This window comes from Porcisia hertigi, chromosome 22 (assembly GCF_017918235.1).
Source record: "Porcisia hertigi strain C119 chromosome 22, whole genome shotgun sequence".
NCBI lineage: Eukaryota > Euglenozoa > Kinetoplastea > Trypanosomatida > Trypanosomatidae > Porcisia > Porcisia hertigi.
In genome coordinates this window covers 242,638-258,976 of record NC_090581.1, presented here as the reverse complement: position 1 = coordinate 258,976, position 16,339 = coordinate 242,638, and the positions used below count along the sequence as shown (strand labels likewise).

The window sequence follows — 16,339 nt, the reverse complement described above, 5'->3', positions numbered from 1 at the left end:
TTTTTTTTTGGTGGTGCTGTCGAGTCTCTCACACACGTTCTTACAGGGGGCGTCGATGCGTGTCTTTTTCTTGCGGGTCTACCAAAAGCGTACCCAAATTGCACTCGTCCACAACGCCTCTCTCCCACCTTCCCCCCCCACACACACACACACACACCCAAAAAAAAGAAACAGCTACATATCCCGAAAACTTCGGCATGTCCCGCCCAAATGCCACGCGACTCGCTCTCCTCGGTCTCCTCGCCCTCCTAGTCCCCATCGCCGTCGTCTTTTTTGTCATGTGGTGTATCTCCCGCCGCACGCGGTACAAGCGGACGGTGAAGGACTTGCGTCTCAACGGCACGCGTCGCCCGGGGGAAGTCGATGATGTGGACATGGGCGCAGCCATCAAAGGCGGTGATTGGCTGAGTGCCGATGCCGCTGCCCCAAACACAGCGAGGTTTGGCGCACACCGTACGCCCTTCGCCATTTCGACGGCGTCGATGGCTGGGGATGATCACACAGACGCCACCTTCGATCCGATCGGCCAGCAGGCTGCGGAGGCGCAGCAGCGCAGGCTGGCGCGGCGGGTCGCCGTGGCTGCCGCCGAAGCCGCCGGCAACGGTGACAGCGGCCGCCTTGCGAGCTCGCTCCGTGATAAGAGCACCGTTGCAGAGTCAGACGTCTGGGTTAGCGATGAGGAGGAGGGTACTAACTACTCTCCAGTGAGTGGGGGTGTCAGTGGCGGTGGCATTACAGGCGCGGGCGGTCCTGCACCAATATATGCAGCCTCTTTTGTTTCTCCGACCACCGGGGTCGCAGTTGCCGGTGCATTGTCCGGTGCTAGTGTGTCTCCCAGCGCTAGTGGCGCAGCAAGTCCGGGGACAAGTGCTGCTTTGCCCGTGGTTCACAACTCCCAGTACTTCAACGAGACGGCGCGTGTTCTGCTGGGTTGTTACACCGCAGAGAATGAGGGTGGTGGGCCGCAAGCGCCGCTGTCGGCGTCAGGAGGTAGAGGTGTCGCTGATGCACATCATCTGCCGACCACTGCAGGAGGCGACGGCGGCGGTAACAAAGCTGTCGTGAAAAAGTCCAACTCGGCCTTTGAGCAGATTCTCTCGTCCGCTGCGGCACCACTGCAGCTGAGCCCTGAGTTTCATCACCGCGGTGACAACGGGATCAGCAGCCCTGTTGCGGGCGGCCGTGGAAGACCGGAAGGTCTGACTACATCTATGCCTAGGTGGGACGGGCCGGGTGCTGAGCTGCAGGACGAAGAGGAGAGATTCAGTTCCGGGGTAGACGAGGAGGAGCGTGCCTTCCAGAATGACGGAGACCTCGATGAGGAGTACGAGGGCGAGGATTACAACGACGACGACAGGTCGTCGCAACATCACGGCAGCTTTGCGAATGCCACCGGCGCTCACCTCGCCTCAAGCTCTAGGGCAACTCGTCAGGTTCGATGAGTGAAAAGCTTGTGCGGAGAAAAAGCGCAAGTGCATGTGTGTGTGTGTCCCACTAACCCCCTCTTTGAGGATGTGAAGTAGCGCCTTAGTTCCCCTCCTGCCATTGGTGACTCACTTGTAGTGTTCACAGAGCACCCCCCCTCCCCCCCTTCCTCCCCTTCTTCCTTGCCCCCTCCATTCTGGAGGGGGCTCAGAGCGATTGATGGCTGCGCATGTCGGGGGTTGGGTCGTGGAGAGCACGTCGTCGGAGTGATTGGCCATAGAGTGAGCCCGCAATTAGGTGTTCATATGGTGGGCAATGCTCCACAGTGGCTGCAACACATCATACCTGTCCCTCGCTACGTACTGCAGAGAAGGGAGGGGGCGAGGGGGTCGCTGCCAAGGGGGTGGGGTGGGGGGGGGGACCTGCTGAGCCGGAAGAGTGTAGGGTTTGAGGCAGAGGACCTCCTGAGGCGACTGGCCTGGCTGTTCTTGAAGCGCACGTGTATCGCTGGCTCGCATCAGCCGTGCGTCCTGTGGCAGAACCGTTGGGGGGGGTAGAGTGAGGAGCTCAAGTTTTGTATCACTGAATACACGCACACACACACAATGCCAAAGGAAAAAGAACGCGCCGCACGGCTCTTTTGTTTCTCAGGGCTGCGACGCCCTCAACTTCACTTTCTTCCTTGTTCTCATGGGTTACCAATTTTTTTTTTTGCAACCCTTCTGTGTGCCAGGATTGTTTTCGGGTGTTGGCGTGTGACGAAAGAGAGGGAAATAGGCCATGTCCTTTTTTTTTAGGTGGGTGGGTGGGGGCGCTCCTCTTGTGCATGTACATGGTGTGTGTGTGTGTGTGGCTTTATCCTTTCAGTTTCACTTTTTTTTCATATATTTGATATATGTGTATATATGTATGTGTATATATATGTATATACATTTATACATTTCTACACTGAAATAGTTTTGTTGCGTCGCCTACCGCGTGTTTTCCGCTTGTTTGTTCCCATTCTCCAATTGCTCAAGTTTTCCTGCGGCTGGTGAGGGTCACGGCATCGACGTCAGCAAAGATGGCTTCGCATAGTTGCGTGTGAGTGCACTAGTCAGAGGTCCTGCACTGACGGAAGGAATAGAAGGGGTGGAGAAGGGGGGGGAAGAGAGAGGACGGAGAGCTAACCCGTGGGCGAGTGTGTATGTGTGCATCTACGCGCGTCAATACTCGATCCCTCCATCCCCTCAAATGTTTCTGTGCTCTTCCCTCCCCCCCTCTCCAGCGCGTGCGTGTTTTGACGGCTGTTGCCGTGTCGGGCTCGAGTACAACCGTGCGACAACACTGAAACAGGGAGGACGGTGTGGGAAAACACAAACAAAAGGAGGGGTAGACTCACCGTCCTCATCCTGCTAGGTCTTCCCCCCCCTCCCACGCATGCACGTACGTTCGCGTCTGTAGTAGGGCATTTCAGGCTCCCTCGTTTGGCATCAGTTATGTTCGTGCCACCACCTCTAACACTCTGTACGCACATCCCCTTCTCCTGTGATTGAACCCTCATTGGGGCTAGAAGATGTACGCGGAAGGGGCGGGTCATGTGCACGGACTGGCATTTTCTACTCTCCTCACTTTGTTCTGCTCACTCCCCCCTCTTTTATTGGAGTTCTTCCTTCATAGTACAGGCGTCTTGTCGTTGACCCTAATGCTGCGTGCCTGCTCATGGGATCACGCGACGCTTCCATACAAGCCGCCGTCACCGTGCGTTCTGTTTTATCTCGTGCCCGGCGACCCAGTATGGCGAGTGTGTGTACCGAACGCCCGCGGTGAATATATGGACCTCGTACCAGGGCTACCCTATCAAGAGTGGCACGCCATTGAACCTCGTTACCTCCAGGAGTATGCGCCGCCAGCGCTGAGCGCCAACCAGTCGGCTGAGGTAACGTGGGAGGAACTGCCTATGCTGGCCATGGACGACCTCAAACGCTTCTTGGCACCCACCAAGGGACACTCCGCCAAGTGAGAGGAGATGTTGGACTCTATTTCCACCCTCTACGTACTACGCCTACCTCGGAGGAGGAGGTGGGATAGCACCCGCAGTGCCTTTGTTGGCACCCACACCTTCAGATGGGTGAAGGCAGGCGAGAAAAGGGGGAAGAGAACCCTGGCGAGACCATTAAATCGTCCAGGCTCTCGTCCCCTATGTCTCAGTGTTCGCTCTTGTGGGCTCGGAGGGGTTTCCCCGATCGACTCCGCTTCCGTCGATGCTCTCTGCTTCTGTTGGGAATGGATGCGCACACGTTTTTTTTTTTGGTTTGTGCATCAATGTTGAGGGCACGCGCAGCGGTGCCGGTACGATTTTAGTATCACTTTGGCGAACAGAGATGGACACAGACACACAGACGCACCCATACACTAATACAAAAACGACAAGTGCCAATTTCAAAAGGCATATTGGGCTAAACCACCGGCATTCTCGTGGCATGCAGTGCGTTGTGTGACTCCACGTTTTGTCGCGCGCAGCTGCGGCTCCCTCAAGACCCTTCCACCCCCTCCTCCCCTCCTCCACGCCCCCCTCCCTCTTCACACACACACACACACACACACACACACACGCCTCGGCGACACGTTTTTATAGTTACACGTTTAGTGCCCCCCCCTTCCCCCATCCACACGTAACCTCAGCAACAACCGCAGCCAACCCAATGAGCGTTAACGTTCATCAACTGCCCATTGAGCAGCTTGAGGGTCTCAAGGAGCAGCTGGACACCGATGTGCGTAGCCTCGGGGCAGCGTATGACGGTCTCTACAACGGCCGCAATCGCTATCAAGACAATCACGATGTGATTGAGCAGTATCGCGTCGTGTGTGACAACGCAGCCAAGACTAAAGAGCCACAGGAGGTGCTGGTTTGCATGACATCGTCACTCTTTGTGCGTGGCACTGTTGTTCCAAGCGACAAGGTGCTCATCGACGTCGGCACCGGCTACTTCCTAGAGCAGACAATGGCGCACGCAAAGACGTACTTCACATCTCGCGCGGCACAAGTCAAAGAGAGCATGGACCAGGTGGAGAAGACGATCCTGGTGAAGCAGCGACAGCAGAACCAGGTCATCGACGCACTCCAACAGAAGACCGCGGCGATGCAGCGTTACCGCGAGGAGCGAGTGGAGGGGTAATAAGAATGACAACAAGGGACTGCGGCGGGTGGGGAGTGCGGGGAGCAACGACGGACTGTTGACGAGGGAGCGAGGCATAAGTTTCAGGGGCTGACGTCTTGGGTGCTTTCTGTGTGCATCTCTCCAGCGCGCTCGTGCGCTCCTCTTTTCCCTCCTGTTTTTTTTGTTTATCAGAGGTCACATGTGGATTCTCCTCAGCTCGTCGTCGTCCTTCTGGTGAGCACCGTTTTCGCAGTGCACTCGCCTCACTCTTTTTGTAGTTCCTCGACCGCGTTCTGATGTTCTTGGTGTAACTAACACGGCATCGTTGGGTGATATTCGTGTTTATTCTCCGATTTTTATTTTTTGCGTGCCCTGACTAGAGTGCTCTGACAAAAAGAAGTGTAAACGTGGTGGTGGTGATGGTGGTGGTGGTGTGAGCCACACTGCAACTGCTGTTTTTTTTTTCTTGCTTTCCCACCTACCCCATTTAATTCACTGGTACCTCTTTTTCTCTCCTTGTTTCGCCTGTCACTTTGTACCCACAGGGGCGAGCAGAGGGCTGCCACGTCTGGGGGGGGGATTGAGGAGGAGGAGGAGGAGCAAGAGGGCAGGGGGGGGGTGGAGAGACATGGTGGGTGAGTATTAGTCAAAGCGTCGCCTATAGGGATCAAGCGACACGCCCCAGCAGGACTGAATTACCCCCAAGGCTCACACACACACACACACACACACACACTCGCAGAGGGGGTGCATATGTATAGGGGGGCGCTGTGTGCACACCATCGGGGGCGTCAGGGACACACAACCTGTAGTTGGCGAAAAAAAAAGAGAAAAGGCTAAGAAGAGGGAGGGGCCCGTGTCTGCAACGGCAGGGGATAGAGGGAATGCGACTGTGGCTGCGAATCGCCTCTTTCTCACCCATTTTTGATTCGCCCTGCAGCAAAGCACATGTCCTCGGAGTTTGCAACTGTCTTTGCTGTGCTTTTTTTTTCAAGCCACCTGCCGCGACTCTTTGTGAAACCGAGCTTGGCTGTGTCCCGGTTGATTGCACGAGGCACTGTAATGTGGGAGAGGGGGTATGTACCACATGTATGCGGCGTACGTGGCCTCACGTAGGTCCCATTGGGGGGCTCGGAAGGGAAGGGTGAATGACACACGTATGCTTTCCCGCGCCACCTCGTGTTTGATCCCCCCCAAAGGAAGGGACTCCTGTAGGCTATGGGTCATCGTGTTCCCTCATCATTTTTTACTTGGTCGGTTACCCCGGTCTCTCTGCAGTTTGTTCTTTCTCTCTTCGGCAAATTCCACCTTCTCTATCTACGCCTCCACCCCCCTGCAAGTGTGTTCTCCCCCCCTCCTCCTCGTCTCATACATCCATTTCCACTGTACTCATTAGCGCGCGCACACACATTCTCTCTTTCCCCGGGATTCTCTCTCTCCCCGTTGCCTTTCTCTTCTCTCCATTGCCGCTCACTGCCGTCTTCCTCAGCGAGTATTGATTCACACAGATAATTGAAGGAGGAGACACCGAGAGGAGGAGAGCAGAAGCAAGAGAAGTGGGGATATGTATACCCCGTTACACATACACACATATACATCATATATACATACATACTTGCACGTATTGATGCATGCATATCAACTACAACGCACAAAAAATAGAAAAAAAATCATTAGAGTTCTCAAAAACTGCTACCACACAGTCTTTCATTTGACATACATCAAGAAGCTCTAACGCTCTATCACAACCCTCGCACACGCCAACATTACGCCCACAGCTGGTGAGCGAAGAGCAGAGTCATCGGCATATTTTTTTTGCACTTTTTTTTTTCTTCCCCCCCCCCCCCCCCTCCTTGAGGGTGGACTATAGAGCCCGAGAAAAACTTTTTTCCCCACCCATATTCCCGCTAAGGTGCCTCACTTGTCGGTGTGATCTCTCCTTTTTCTTCTTTCGTGGGCGGGTGTGCGTTGACCCCCCCCCCCCCTCCCCCCTTCTCCCTACTGGCTGCCTTTTACACTGTTGTGCGTATAGCACTCCCATCGCAAAGAAAGACGCACTAGCATTCCAGGCTGCGCTCTGTTTGTGAGGGGGTTGCCTCAACGAGAGCGAGACCCCGATTCCAAGATCACACACACGAGATATATACAACAGACATTTTGCAGGAAGAGGTACCCCGCGCACCATAGATCAATAGGGCCCCACGTATTGAAACCTACACACAACGTGCATCAAGGAGCGGCTTGTCCGCGACTCCCTATTCAAGACTGTCCGCCTCCCCCCCTCCCCTCCCCCCCTCAGAAAACCGGAAACCATAGACTCCACAACTAATCCCAGCACTTCTTGGGTTACGTATTTCATTCGTTTTGTTTTTCTTTTTTCACCCTGTCTCTTTCCCCTTTTTTTTTTGTTTGGCACCCTCCGCCCCCCCCCCTCCCCTCCCTGCTGAATTCTCCTCCATCACTACAAATCGAGGAGGCCTCTAGAGTGGGTGATTGGCGTGTCGGTAGTGCCGCAAATACATAAATATATTTATATTTTTACACGTCAGAATTGTGTTTCCCCCGCGGCTTAGGAAGGCTCGATATCTCGGCGGTGGAGGGAGGGGGTACACTTTTTCTCTCTCTCTCTCTCTTGACCCCCTCCCTTTCTCCTCCCAAGAGTTGTTCCGCGTTAGTGGTGTGTGTGTGTGTGTGTGTGTGTGTGTGCCTTGCTCCCAACGCTGGAGACGGGCGGGGTACTTTTCATTTGTCTTTCTTTCCCACCCCCAACCCGCGGAGGGAAGAAGGAGGAGGGAATAAAAAAACACAAACTCTCGCATTCTGCCTGCTGTGCGCCAGTCGCGATGAGTCGAAGCTTTCCGTATCCGTCTTCTTCCACAGAGGTGGTGGTGGGACAAAGGTCGTATGCTTGTCTTCCTGGGGAAAGAGCCACCGAGAGTATGCGCACTGGAAAGGGTTTGCCTGGGCGGTGGGCAGATGCTCTTCTCAAGAACACACCACAGGGAACCGCCTCTGCGGCATTGGTGATGGATGTTGCGTCGCAGCTCACACATCAACCCCTGTTGCAGCGCTCCAGCCAGCCTTCAAGTGCTGGCACTGGCGCTGCTTGTGCATCACCCAGGCAGCGCCAGAAGGCCGCGGGAGATGTTGCTTCCCACCGTGGAGGCAACAAGCGCCGCAGCAACTCGCCCACCATCAGCGCCGCGCCTTCTCGCACTATGGCTGTGGGTGTTCACCCACCGTTGTCGCGTGGCTCGATGCGCGCGGTCAACGCGGCACCCCCGGTTTCCACAGCAAATCCATCGGGGCCCGCGTCGGTGGGTTCTCTCGCACAGACGAACGATAGCGAGCCCACTCTGGCCACGTTGGCGTCTGATATGCATGTGAACCAAACGTCGCCGTCTCGATTCCCGCTGGTGGTCACCGGATCAGCTGGGGGTGGAACTGGTGCACCCCCCAATTCGATTGCCCCGAAAAGTGGTACTCACCGATCCCCCAAACCGACCACAAGCACGAGGGATCAGCGACCAACTCGTGCCAGTGCGCCGGTGTCCCTCCACCCAGAGCATTTTCAGGGGGCTCCTCATTCCCACCGAGGCGGGGGCGGCAGCGTACGCGTCCACTGGAGTGGTGATAGCGGCTGTGAAATTCCAATCGCATCTGCGGCTACGCCCCACACTTTACCGGTTTCCTACGCCACCTCACAATTTTTCCAGCGTGTTGGCGAAGTCGCACCCACATCACGTTGCACATCCGGCGCAACACGTGTAGCCCCTTCACGGTCAACCGCCGTTGCGCATGACGACGAGAGGAATTCGCTCCTTCAGCTTCAAGACGCGACGCCGGTTATGAGTGCAGGTAATATCCAAAAGGATGTTCAACCGCGGAAGCAGCCGGGTGAAGCGGCACACAGTGAGGCTGGCAATGGGCAGTTCTCGTACGACGACGGGATCGCTGCGCACGACGACGATGGTGGTGGCATGCACGCAGTTTTATCTGCCACAACAGCGGCCGCGCTATCGCCAAGCTCGCTGTTACCAAGCGCTCGCATCACCGTCCTTGCGGGTGAGGCGCCGCCGTGCGTCCAGCCAGCACCTTGCTCACTTGCCTGCGACCCTGCTCACCAGCAGCACGTGTTTTATTCACACGAGCCCAGCATCAGCCAAGTGATGCCCACCAATTTTTCTTTCCAGTCTCCCTCGTCTTCTGAGACGGTACAGTTTTCTGGCACACCTGGTGGGTTATCTGCGTCGCGGAGCATCACCGCATGCAGTACTGCGCCGCGAAGGAGCTGCGTCGCCCTCTCCGGATTTGCGGCTCAGAGTAGTGCGATGAGCTTTGTTGGCCATTTGGCGACGCCGGAGAGTGTGAGCGGGCATTTCAGCGGTATCTACGTTTCACCGCCTCCGTCGACCTCGCAGGTGTGTGCCAGTGTCAGTGACAGCGCCCAGCGCCTAGCGTTTCTCCCAGCCCCCGACAGCAAGAGCCAGAGGTGCCAGGAGGGGCCCACCACTGGCAGCTCTCGGTCTGTGCGCGTACAGGTATTACATCAGGAGCATCCTTCGCACCAATCGTACCCTATCGATGGGGCCTGCGGGAAGGGCGCTCATGACGGCACGTTGCCGTCTTCTCGACCCTCGAGGCGTACGCCGCAATTCACCTCCGAGTCGGGGCTAAAAAACCCTTCTGCCATGACAAGGGCGACGATGTTCCCAGCACGCCAAGGGCCGAGTACGTTGGCTATCGCCACGACTCCACAAAGCGATGCGCGCCCGGCTTTGATCGTCCCGCCGGCCGCGAGCGACCAATCTGGTGCCACTCTGGACAAGCAGTTGCTCTACGCCAGCAAAAGCGAACTGGCGCAGCTCCTCCTGGAGCTGGCCGGCTGTAACCCAGAGGCATCGCACTTTATCCGCTCAAAGGCCTTCCTCTTTTCCTTCCGCAATGGACACGACGGCGAGCCCGTAAGGGCTTGGGAGGCATATTCAGGAGATACCCCCACGACGACGGCAGCCGACATCGTTGCTGCGCACACGAACGGGGGGCGTGACGCTCGTGGCGGAGGATCGGGTTGTGGTACGACGTCGGAGGCTTTGAACATGTCCAGCTGCGACGGTACTGGTGAGCGTTCCGTTGTGTTCAAGCAACCCGTCGCTGGAGCAGTGGCCCATGACCATGCCATCGCTCGCTGCATTTTCCCAGTAGAGGCCGCAGAAGAGGAGGATGGAGATGGCAACGACTGCTCGGTTGAGCAGAGGGTTACCGGCCGGTTGTTAACAAAGGGTGTTGCTGACACGAAGATGCCCCTACGCCACCCCTGCCCGGAGGCTCGCGCCTTCAGCGCCGAGCTGCACCCATGCCTCCGCTGGTATGGTGCGTGCCGCAACGCCACGAGTTGCGTTTTCGTGAGTTTACCGCGCAACGTATGCTTAAACTGGATACGTGGCTCGTGTATGGCCCAAACGGAGTGCAGCGGCGTGCATCGACTTCCTTCCCCGTGCCCGCCTGACATTTGCGACATCTACAAGCTGAACCACGGCCTCCTACGTCGTGATACACACGGGGCTTCGTTGGTTCACAGGCACCCTATTCCGCCCCCGTTTCTGGAGTGCACCCCGAAGACCCACGCGCCAATACCGAGCGGAGGTGTTGACGCGGAAACCTTCGCACGCCCCAAGGCTGGTTTATTCACTGCCGAGTTTGAGAGGTCCTGCACCGGTGCCAACGGAGGACACATCATTGGTGCCGGTACGGCAGAAGAGTTGTGTGGGGAGAAGGTAGAGGTTCACACACCAACGAACCAGTATATCCACAAGGATACCTTCCCCGTCGGCAACGTCAGGCCGCACCGTCCTCCGCACGAGTGTGACTTGGAGCTATGCAACTCTGCATCCTCGATACTGGGGAGGACTGGCGGCGCCAAAGCGGCGTCAGATGGCCACGCCATCTTGCGGGACTCGTCTAATACGGCGACTACCGCGGATGTTGTGGGGCCAGTTGATCAGGAGATGTTGCAGTACACAAACGGAACCCTCGGTGCTGGTGCTGCTGCAGGGGCGTCGTCGGTTCTTTTTTATCCCAATGCACCACCACGGAGTCAGATGAGTGGCATGCTGCCGCCAGATAGCAGCAGTCGCTGTAGCACCGCCGAGGGCTACAGCAGCCACGCAGAGTCCGTCAGTCGGTGCCTTGGGCCGCACTTTGATCGCGCAGCGACAGCTGTACCTGGCTGCGACGATAGTCGGCCGGACAGCGGTGTAATAGGATTGGCAGTACAGCAGCAGCGACCGGATGCGAAGAACATGAAATCCATCTGCGACTGCATCTGCAATGCCACGGAGCCTTTCCTTCTTGCACCCACGTGGTCTTTCGGTGGAGATACTTTTTCTGGCAGCCTCAGTGATGCAGCAGGGGGGTTGGCGGAGGTGGATGACGAGTGCGAGTTCTCCGCGCCTGCTGTAGGCACGCGTACCCGAGTTCAGTCGCCACTGTATCAGCGAGCCTAAACTAAAAACACAACTGGTTGTGGTGGTGTACTGGCCAGCGCTTGGCTCGTTGTTTTTGTACTCGAAACTCTCCTCGAACTTCCCCACCCACTCTTTCCCCCCCCCCCCCCCCCCCTCCCACTCTCCCCTCTCCCGTGCCTCTCCCAGTGTAGGTGAGTTTTCTCCCCACCTGCACGTTTTTTTTTAAATGTGTATGCATTTATTCGTTTCAAATTTTTTTTTGCACAGTTTTTGTTTGCTTTTTTTGGTAACTTGGCCTGATGTGTGCGCACCAACGTCTGTTGACGTTTCAATTTGATTTTCAGGGATGCTCATGCGCCGGTGTCTTTGTGTGTGTTTTTCTTTTGTTGTGCATGTGTGATGGTGTGTGAATTCATCGCTCTTCCTCTTTCTTTTTTTCGCGAGTGTGTGTGTGTGTGTGTGTGTGTGTGTGTTTGTGGCTTCTCCCCTCCCTCTCTTTTTTTTTTTTCCAATTTTTTGAACCCTCCTCTCCGACACGTTTTCTCTTTCCTTCCCCCCTTCCCTTTTCCAAAGCGCTAATCCCGTGGAGCTTCTTTGGTGCATGGGTAGGTGGAGTGTGAGAGGTGTTGAGGGGGAGGGAGGAAGAGGGGAGAGAGAGGGAGGGGATTTCTGCGCACGACGAGGTCAAGGAAAAAAATGCGGGTGTCATCTGCCCATACGTTTACTCATACGCAAGTAGATACCCCCTGTTTTTTTTTTCCTGCAACTCAAGGCTACAGATGATCAAGTAGAGTAGATTTTTCCCTAATGGATCTCTTCCTCCCTTCTCTCCCTGTTTTCATGATTATGTTTGCCCTTCTCGAATGAGTTACGTTTGGATACACCTATGGATAGGTTACTCACATGTACGTGTATATATTTTCATATGTACATGGTGTGTGTGTGTGTGTGTGTCTGTGTGTGTAATGCCCGAAACTGAATAGTACTTGTGCAAGAAAAAAAACAAAAACAAAACACTATTTGACAGGACCCTCCCTCCTCCTCCTCCTCCTCCTCCTCCTCCCCCCCTCCTCCTCCTCCTCCTCCCCACTCCTCCTCCTCCCCACTCCAAAGAAGACCACTAGGAGGGGTAGGTCTATATATATATATATATATATATATGTGTGTGTGTGTTACCGCCAATCCAACGGGGGTGAGCGCAAGAGCATACGGTGTGGGTGTGGCGGGGAGAGGTTGGCGAGGGGTTTCTGGCTTACGCACGAGGGATCTCCGCATCTTGTCCTCATATAGTCTGTCTTTTCACCACCCCTTTCCCTTCTTTCCTACCGTGGTTGTGCTGCGCAATGGGAGAGGTGGAGTGGGTGGGTGGGTGGGTGGGGGGGGGGAGAAGGGGTAAGACAGCTACACAACGAAACTTGCCCAGGTTTGAGGGGCCACCCTTTCGTGGTGCGGCTCCCTGACGATATCGGCTTTTCCACTGTGCTTTTTCTTTTTTTTTCCACTTACTTCATCACCACTGAACTCCCCCTTTTTTCTCTGCCGTTTTTGCTCTTCTGCTGTCAACACTCCCCGTGCACTTCCTCCGCCTCTTTGGCAGCGTGCGCGCGGTGTATCTGAGTATTTGCAGAGTGCGCGTGTCTTGTCGAGATTAGGCACGACCGCGACGAAAAAAAGAAGAAAAAACCAAAAAAGAACTCTCCTCCACCCACTCTCAGCGAGTCGCTACGTGCGTGAGAGCGAAAGGGTTATCGACGATAGGAGGGCACATACGAAGGGAAAGGCCATCTGCCACCGCATTGCTTCCCCTTCAACTAGGGTAAGGTTAGAGTACGTTTTCTCTCCGGGTTCTCACACAGACGGAGACGCGTGGCCCTTAAAAAAAACACACACACACACACACACACGCACACAGAGACAGACAGACACAGACACAGACACTCAAAGATACCAAATTGTGGGCTGGCCAAAGGATCCGGCACCATGCTGCGCTCGCTCCGACTGACAATGCGGCTCTTGCGCGGCAGCTTCGTTCGACTCCCCGGGCGCCATGTCCTCACCCGCGGTACGTGCCACCCGACTCCCGCCGCTGCTGCTCTTTGTGTGCCCCATCGCTACCAGAGCCGCACTGGCGCGGTCAGCGACGCCACCCGCCCTTCTGAGCCGCACTTGGAATTCACTAGCAAGGCGGCGAAGGTGAAGTACGAAGAGGTGTGGCAGCTGTGGAACGAAGGAAATCTGTTTTCGCTGCAGGTTGCGCAGATGCGTGATTTTCTGGCCGACGTTGGCATCACTGTCGACCCGGCAGCAAAGAAGGCAGCCGTCGTACGACGCATGGAGGAGTATCTCCACAGCAAGGACAGCGCCGAGCAGCGCGGCGGCGCGGTTGCTGCTGCGGCGGGTGCCGAACGCGCCGGGAAGGAAAGCCAGCAAGGGTATGGTAACTGGGCTGGCGCTGGTGCTACGCAGCCAGAGACACTCCTGGATTTGGCCCAGGCAGGTTTCTATCAAGGGGCGGCAAACATGGTGCCCAAGGCGTTTCAACTGCTGACGACGGGCAGCTGCGCCGAAGCGGTTGTGAGTCGCGTGAACACCTCCACCTTCCCGGGATTTCCGGCCAACACCGAGTGTTATACTCTCTCTTCCTCTGACGCGGCAGGTGCCTTGCAGACTCGCTACAGCAAGGTGCTCCAGTGGTGTCTGCTGAACATGAGTAACCTTCGCATGGACGGCGAGTTGACCGTGGAGATTGGTAAGCTGCTGCTCACCCCCGCCGCAATGCGCTACGGAGAAGCTGTCGTATCCGCCTACACGCTCCAGCAGCGTCTTCAATTAACGAAGCCTTACACGTGGGTCTCTGCAGCGCCAGAGGGCGCCGCCCCCCTTATCGAGACATTTTTGAGGGAGCGCGGCTTCCAGCCTGTGTGCAAGAATGCACGCCTCACCTACGAGGGCAGTGTCAAGCGTGCCAAGGACAAGCTGGAGGTGGTTTTGAACGAGCAGATGAAGGTAGAGGGGGTCTATGGGGAGTGGGTGGATGTGCAGACAGCCTTCTGCACTTCCGTAGAGAAGCCTGACTGCCGCATATTGCTGCGCTCGCGCCCTGCAGTCAGTCCGCAGGATCGTGAGACATACACTCGCATTCCCATCATTGAGCTGGCCGACGACGACGTCACTGACGTACTGCCTCCAGAAAACGGCCAACTCGTGTACTTGTCCGAGAACGAGACGCGCCATTTCGAGCGACTGAACGAAAAGGGCATCGCGGTTTGTGTGCGAGAGGTGAAGCGGCAGCCGCTTATTGTGCTGCGGGACGAAGAAGAGGACCCGCGTCTGGAGTACCAGATTAGCGTCACCATCCCCGCAAGCGCCGGCAGCCACACCATGGACGTTCGTGCGGTGGGCTTGGAGGTGCTGGCCCTGTCCGACGAGCTGTCGAATCTTCTCCAAGAGCCCTTCATGAAGGCCTACGGGTGCGCACCTGAAGTCGGCGTCGGTAGCGCCGCGGCTACCGCCTAGGTGCTCGCTTTTTCGAGAAAGGCGAAAGGGGCCGAGCGTAGATGAAGGAAGGCCGGTTGCGTGGGGGGACTTGCAAAGCTCTGCAGAAGATCCGTACCTCTTGCCATGCAACCTACCCGCCTAAAGCACCGGGTTCATGGCTTGTGCATGCGTGTTGCGTCCGTGTTCATGCGCTCATGTGCACGTGTGATTTCTTATATATACATATGCTACCGATGTCCTACCCAGGGCCTGCCGCTCGTCTTGCGTGGTGGTGGCTTGCTTGTAGTGGCCCTCTTCTCTTCACAGAGGTGCAATAGGCTGGTGGGAAACGAAGCGACACAAGCGGGAGACGACCACGAAGTGTTTTCTCCTTCATCCTCCACCCGTAAACCTCGGGTTTCCTTCTTGTCATGGTTACCCTCACTTTTACATCCCTTCTTTCCCTGTGTGCATGTCCGCTCAAATGGCATTGTCAAGAGAGAATGGTGGCTGGTGCATTACCGTGGCGCATTCTTGTGTGTTGCTCGCCTAAAAAGTATAGGAGGGGGGGGGAGGAGGAGGAGGGGCCTGTGTAGCGGCTTCTGGGTGCGCGCCGTGGGGCATTCCCGGAGGCGGGCGGCCTTCAACCCCCCCTTCCCCCCCTCCAAAAACACACACGCCCTTTTTCCTCCTCCCTCTTTTTTGTCCTTTGGTTTGCATCGCTCAACTTTTCCAGGTGTGTGTGTGTGTGTGTGTATGTGTATGTATGTGTGTGTGTGTCTGCGTTTGGTAGTCGTTGGGTGCATGATCACTGAATGGAGAGTGAAGAGGGCCCAGTGGTGTTGAGGGACACGGTGTGTGTTTTCTCAGTTTTCTTCTCGTCACCTCTGTCGCGGGTCTGCATGTGTGGGATTTGGTATCGCTTCTCGAATGCAACGTGCCTAAGGAAAAAAAAAAGAAAACAAGTGACCTACTTGAACCAAACAAACAAGCAAAAAAAGGGGACCTCCGTCGTACCCAAGAAAGGGCCTGCGGAGTACGTGAGCAAACGAGAGGGAAGCGCGTGTGAGAATCGGCACCCCGCGCCGATGTTTTTGTTGCCTCTTCCCTCTTTTCCTCCTCCTCCTCCGGGGTTACCCTATCGTTGACGGCCGATCCCTCTAAATCTCACCCTTATCCGTTCCTTCGGGGCGTGCACACCTCACAGACGTGTGCAAACCAGCCTGGCAAGATGGACGCGAGTACGCCCGCATGACTAGGGTGGTGGTGGTGGTGGTGTTTTTCGGGGGAGGTGAGCGGGGGTCGTCTTGCACTCCTTCTTCCACTCAGAATGCGCTTCTTTTTTTTGGGACTCTCAACTGTTTTTTTTTTTCAGGGACTCTGTAATACGCCGTCGCGGATACTCTTCATTCTGTTTGAAATATTTTTGACCGACGCTGTTTACACCTCCCCGCTTCTGCTCCCCATCGCCTGCTCGACTCTCTCAACCTCCGCCGTTCTCCCTTCACCTTGTACGGGGTGCCCCCCTTTTCCCAGTTGTTACACAACGCCATTGCTACCACACAGAGAGAGACATCCACGTACTCATACATGAAATGACACTCGTGAGCTCCACCGGCTCGGACAGCGACGGCGGCGGGGCTGGCGGCAGTCCGGATGTCATCCTCTCCATATGTGCAATCGATGGCCATAAACTCATTTTTGCCATCGCCTCCGCTGCAGGCGCTGGCTCTGCAGTACACAGCTTTTTCGACGCAGGGCTCTTCTATTCTCACAAGGCGGCGGCGGATGATGATGATGATGCCGTCAAATCGATTTCTCCAGGCCTGC

The 16,339-nt window shown here is 56.1% G+C and overlaps 5 protein-coding genes across 5 annotated transcripts; all 5 read left to right on the top strand.

The window, feature by feature from the left end:
* Positions 1–197: 197 nt before the first annotated feature.
* Positions 198–1,442, top strand: JKF63_04395 (uncharacterized protein; the record flags this gene model as incomplete). The annotated part of the gene is made up of 1 exon (XM_067900380.1): positions 198–1,442. The coding sequence occupies one exon, from the start codon at positions 198–200 to the stop codon at positions 1,440–1,442; it is 1,245 nt and encodes a 414-aa protein (XP_067757209.1).
* Positions 1,443–3,109: 1,667 nt separating this feature from the next.
* JKF63_04394 (uncharacterized protein) lies at positions 3,110–3,427 on the top strand (the record flags this gene model as incomplete). Its single annotated transcript, XM_067900379.1, has 1 exon — positions 3,110–3,427. One exon carries the CDS (start codon positions 3,110–3,112, stop codon positions 3,425–3,427), a length of 318 nt encoding a protein of 105 aa, XP_067757208.1.
* Positions 3,428–4,109: 682 nt separating this feature from the next.
* JKF63_04393 (uncharacterized protein) lies at positions 4,110–4,583 on the top strand (the record flags this gene model as incomplete). The annotated part of the gene is made up of 1 exon (XM_067900378.1): positions 4,110–4,583. The coding sequence occupies one exon, from the start codon at positions 4,110–4,112 to the stop codon at positions 4,581–4,583; it is 474 nt and encodes a 157-aa protein (XP_067757207.1).
* Positions 4,584–7,408: 2,825 nt separating this feature from the next.
* On the top strand, positions 7,409–11,071 carry JKF63_04392 (uncharacterized protein; the record flags this gene model as incomplete). The annotated part of the gene is made up of 1 exon (XM_067900377.1): positions 7,409–11,071. The coding sequence occupies one exon, from the start codon at positions 7,409–7,411 to the stop codon at positions 11,069–11,071; it is 3,663 nt and encodes a 1,220-aa protein (XP_067757206.1).
* A 1,941-nt stretch (positions 11,072–13,012) lies between these two features.
* JKF63_04391 (uncharacterized protein) lies at positions 13,013–14,548 on the top strand (the record flags this gene model as incomplete). The annotated part of the gene is made up of 1 exon (XM_067900376.1): positions 13,013–14,548. One exon carries the CDS (start codon positions 13,013–13,015, stop codon positions 14,546–14,548), a length of 1,536 nt encoding a protein of 511 aa, XP_067757205.1.
* Positions 14,549–16,339: the final 1,791 nt, after the last annotated feature.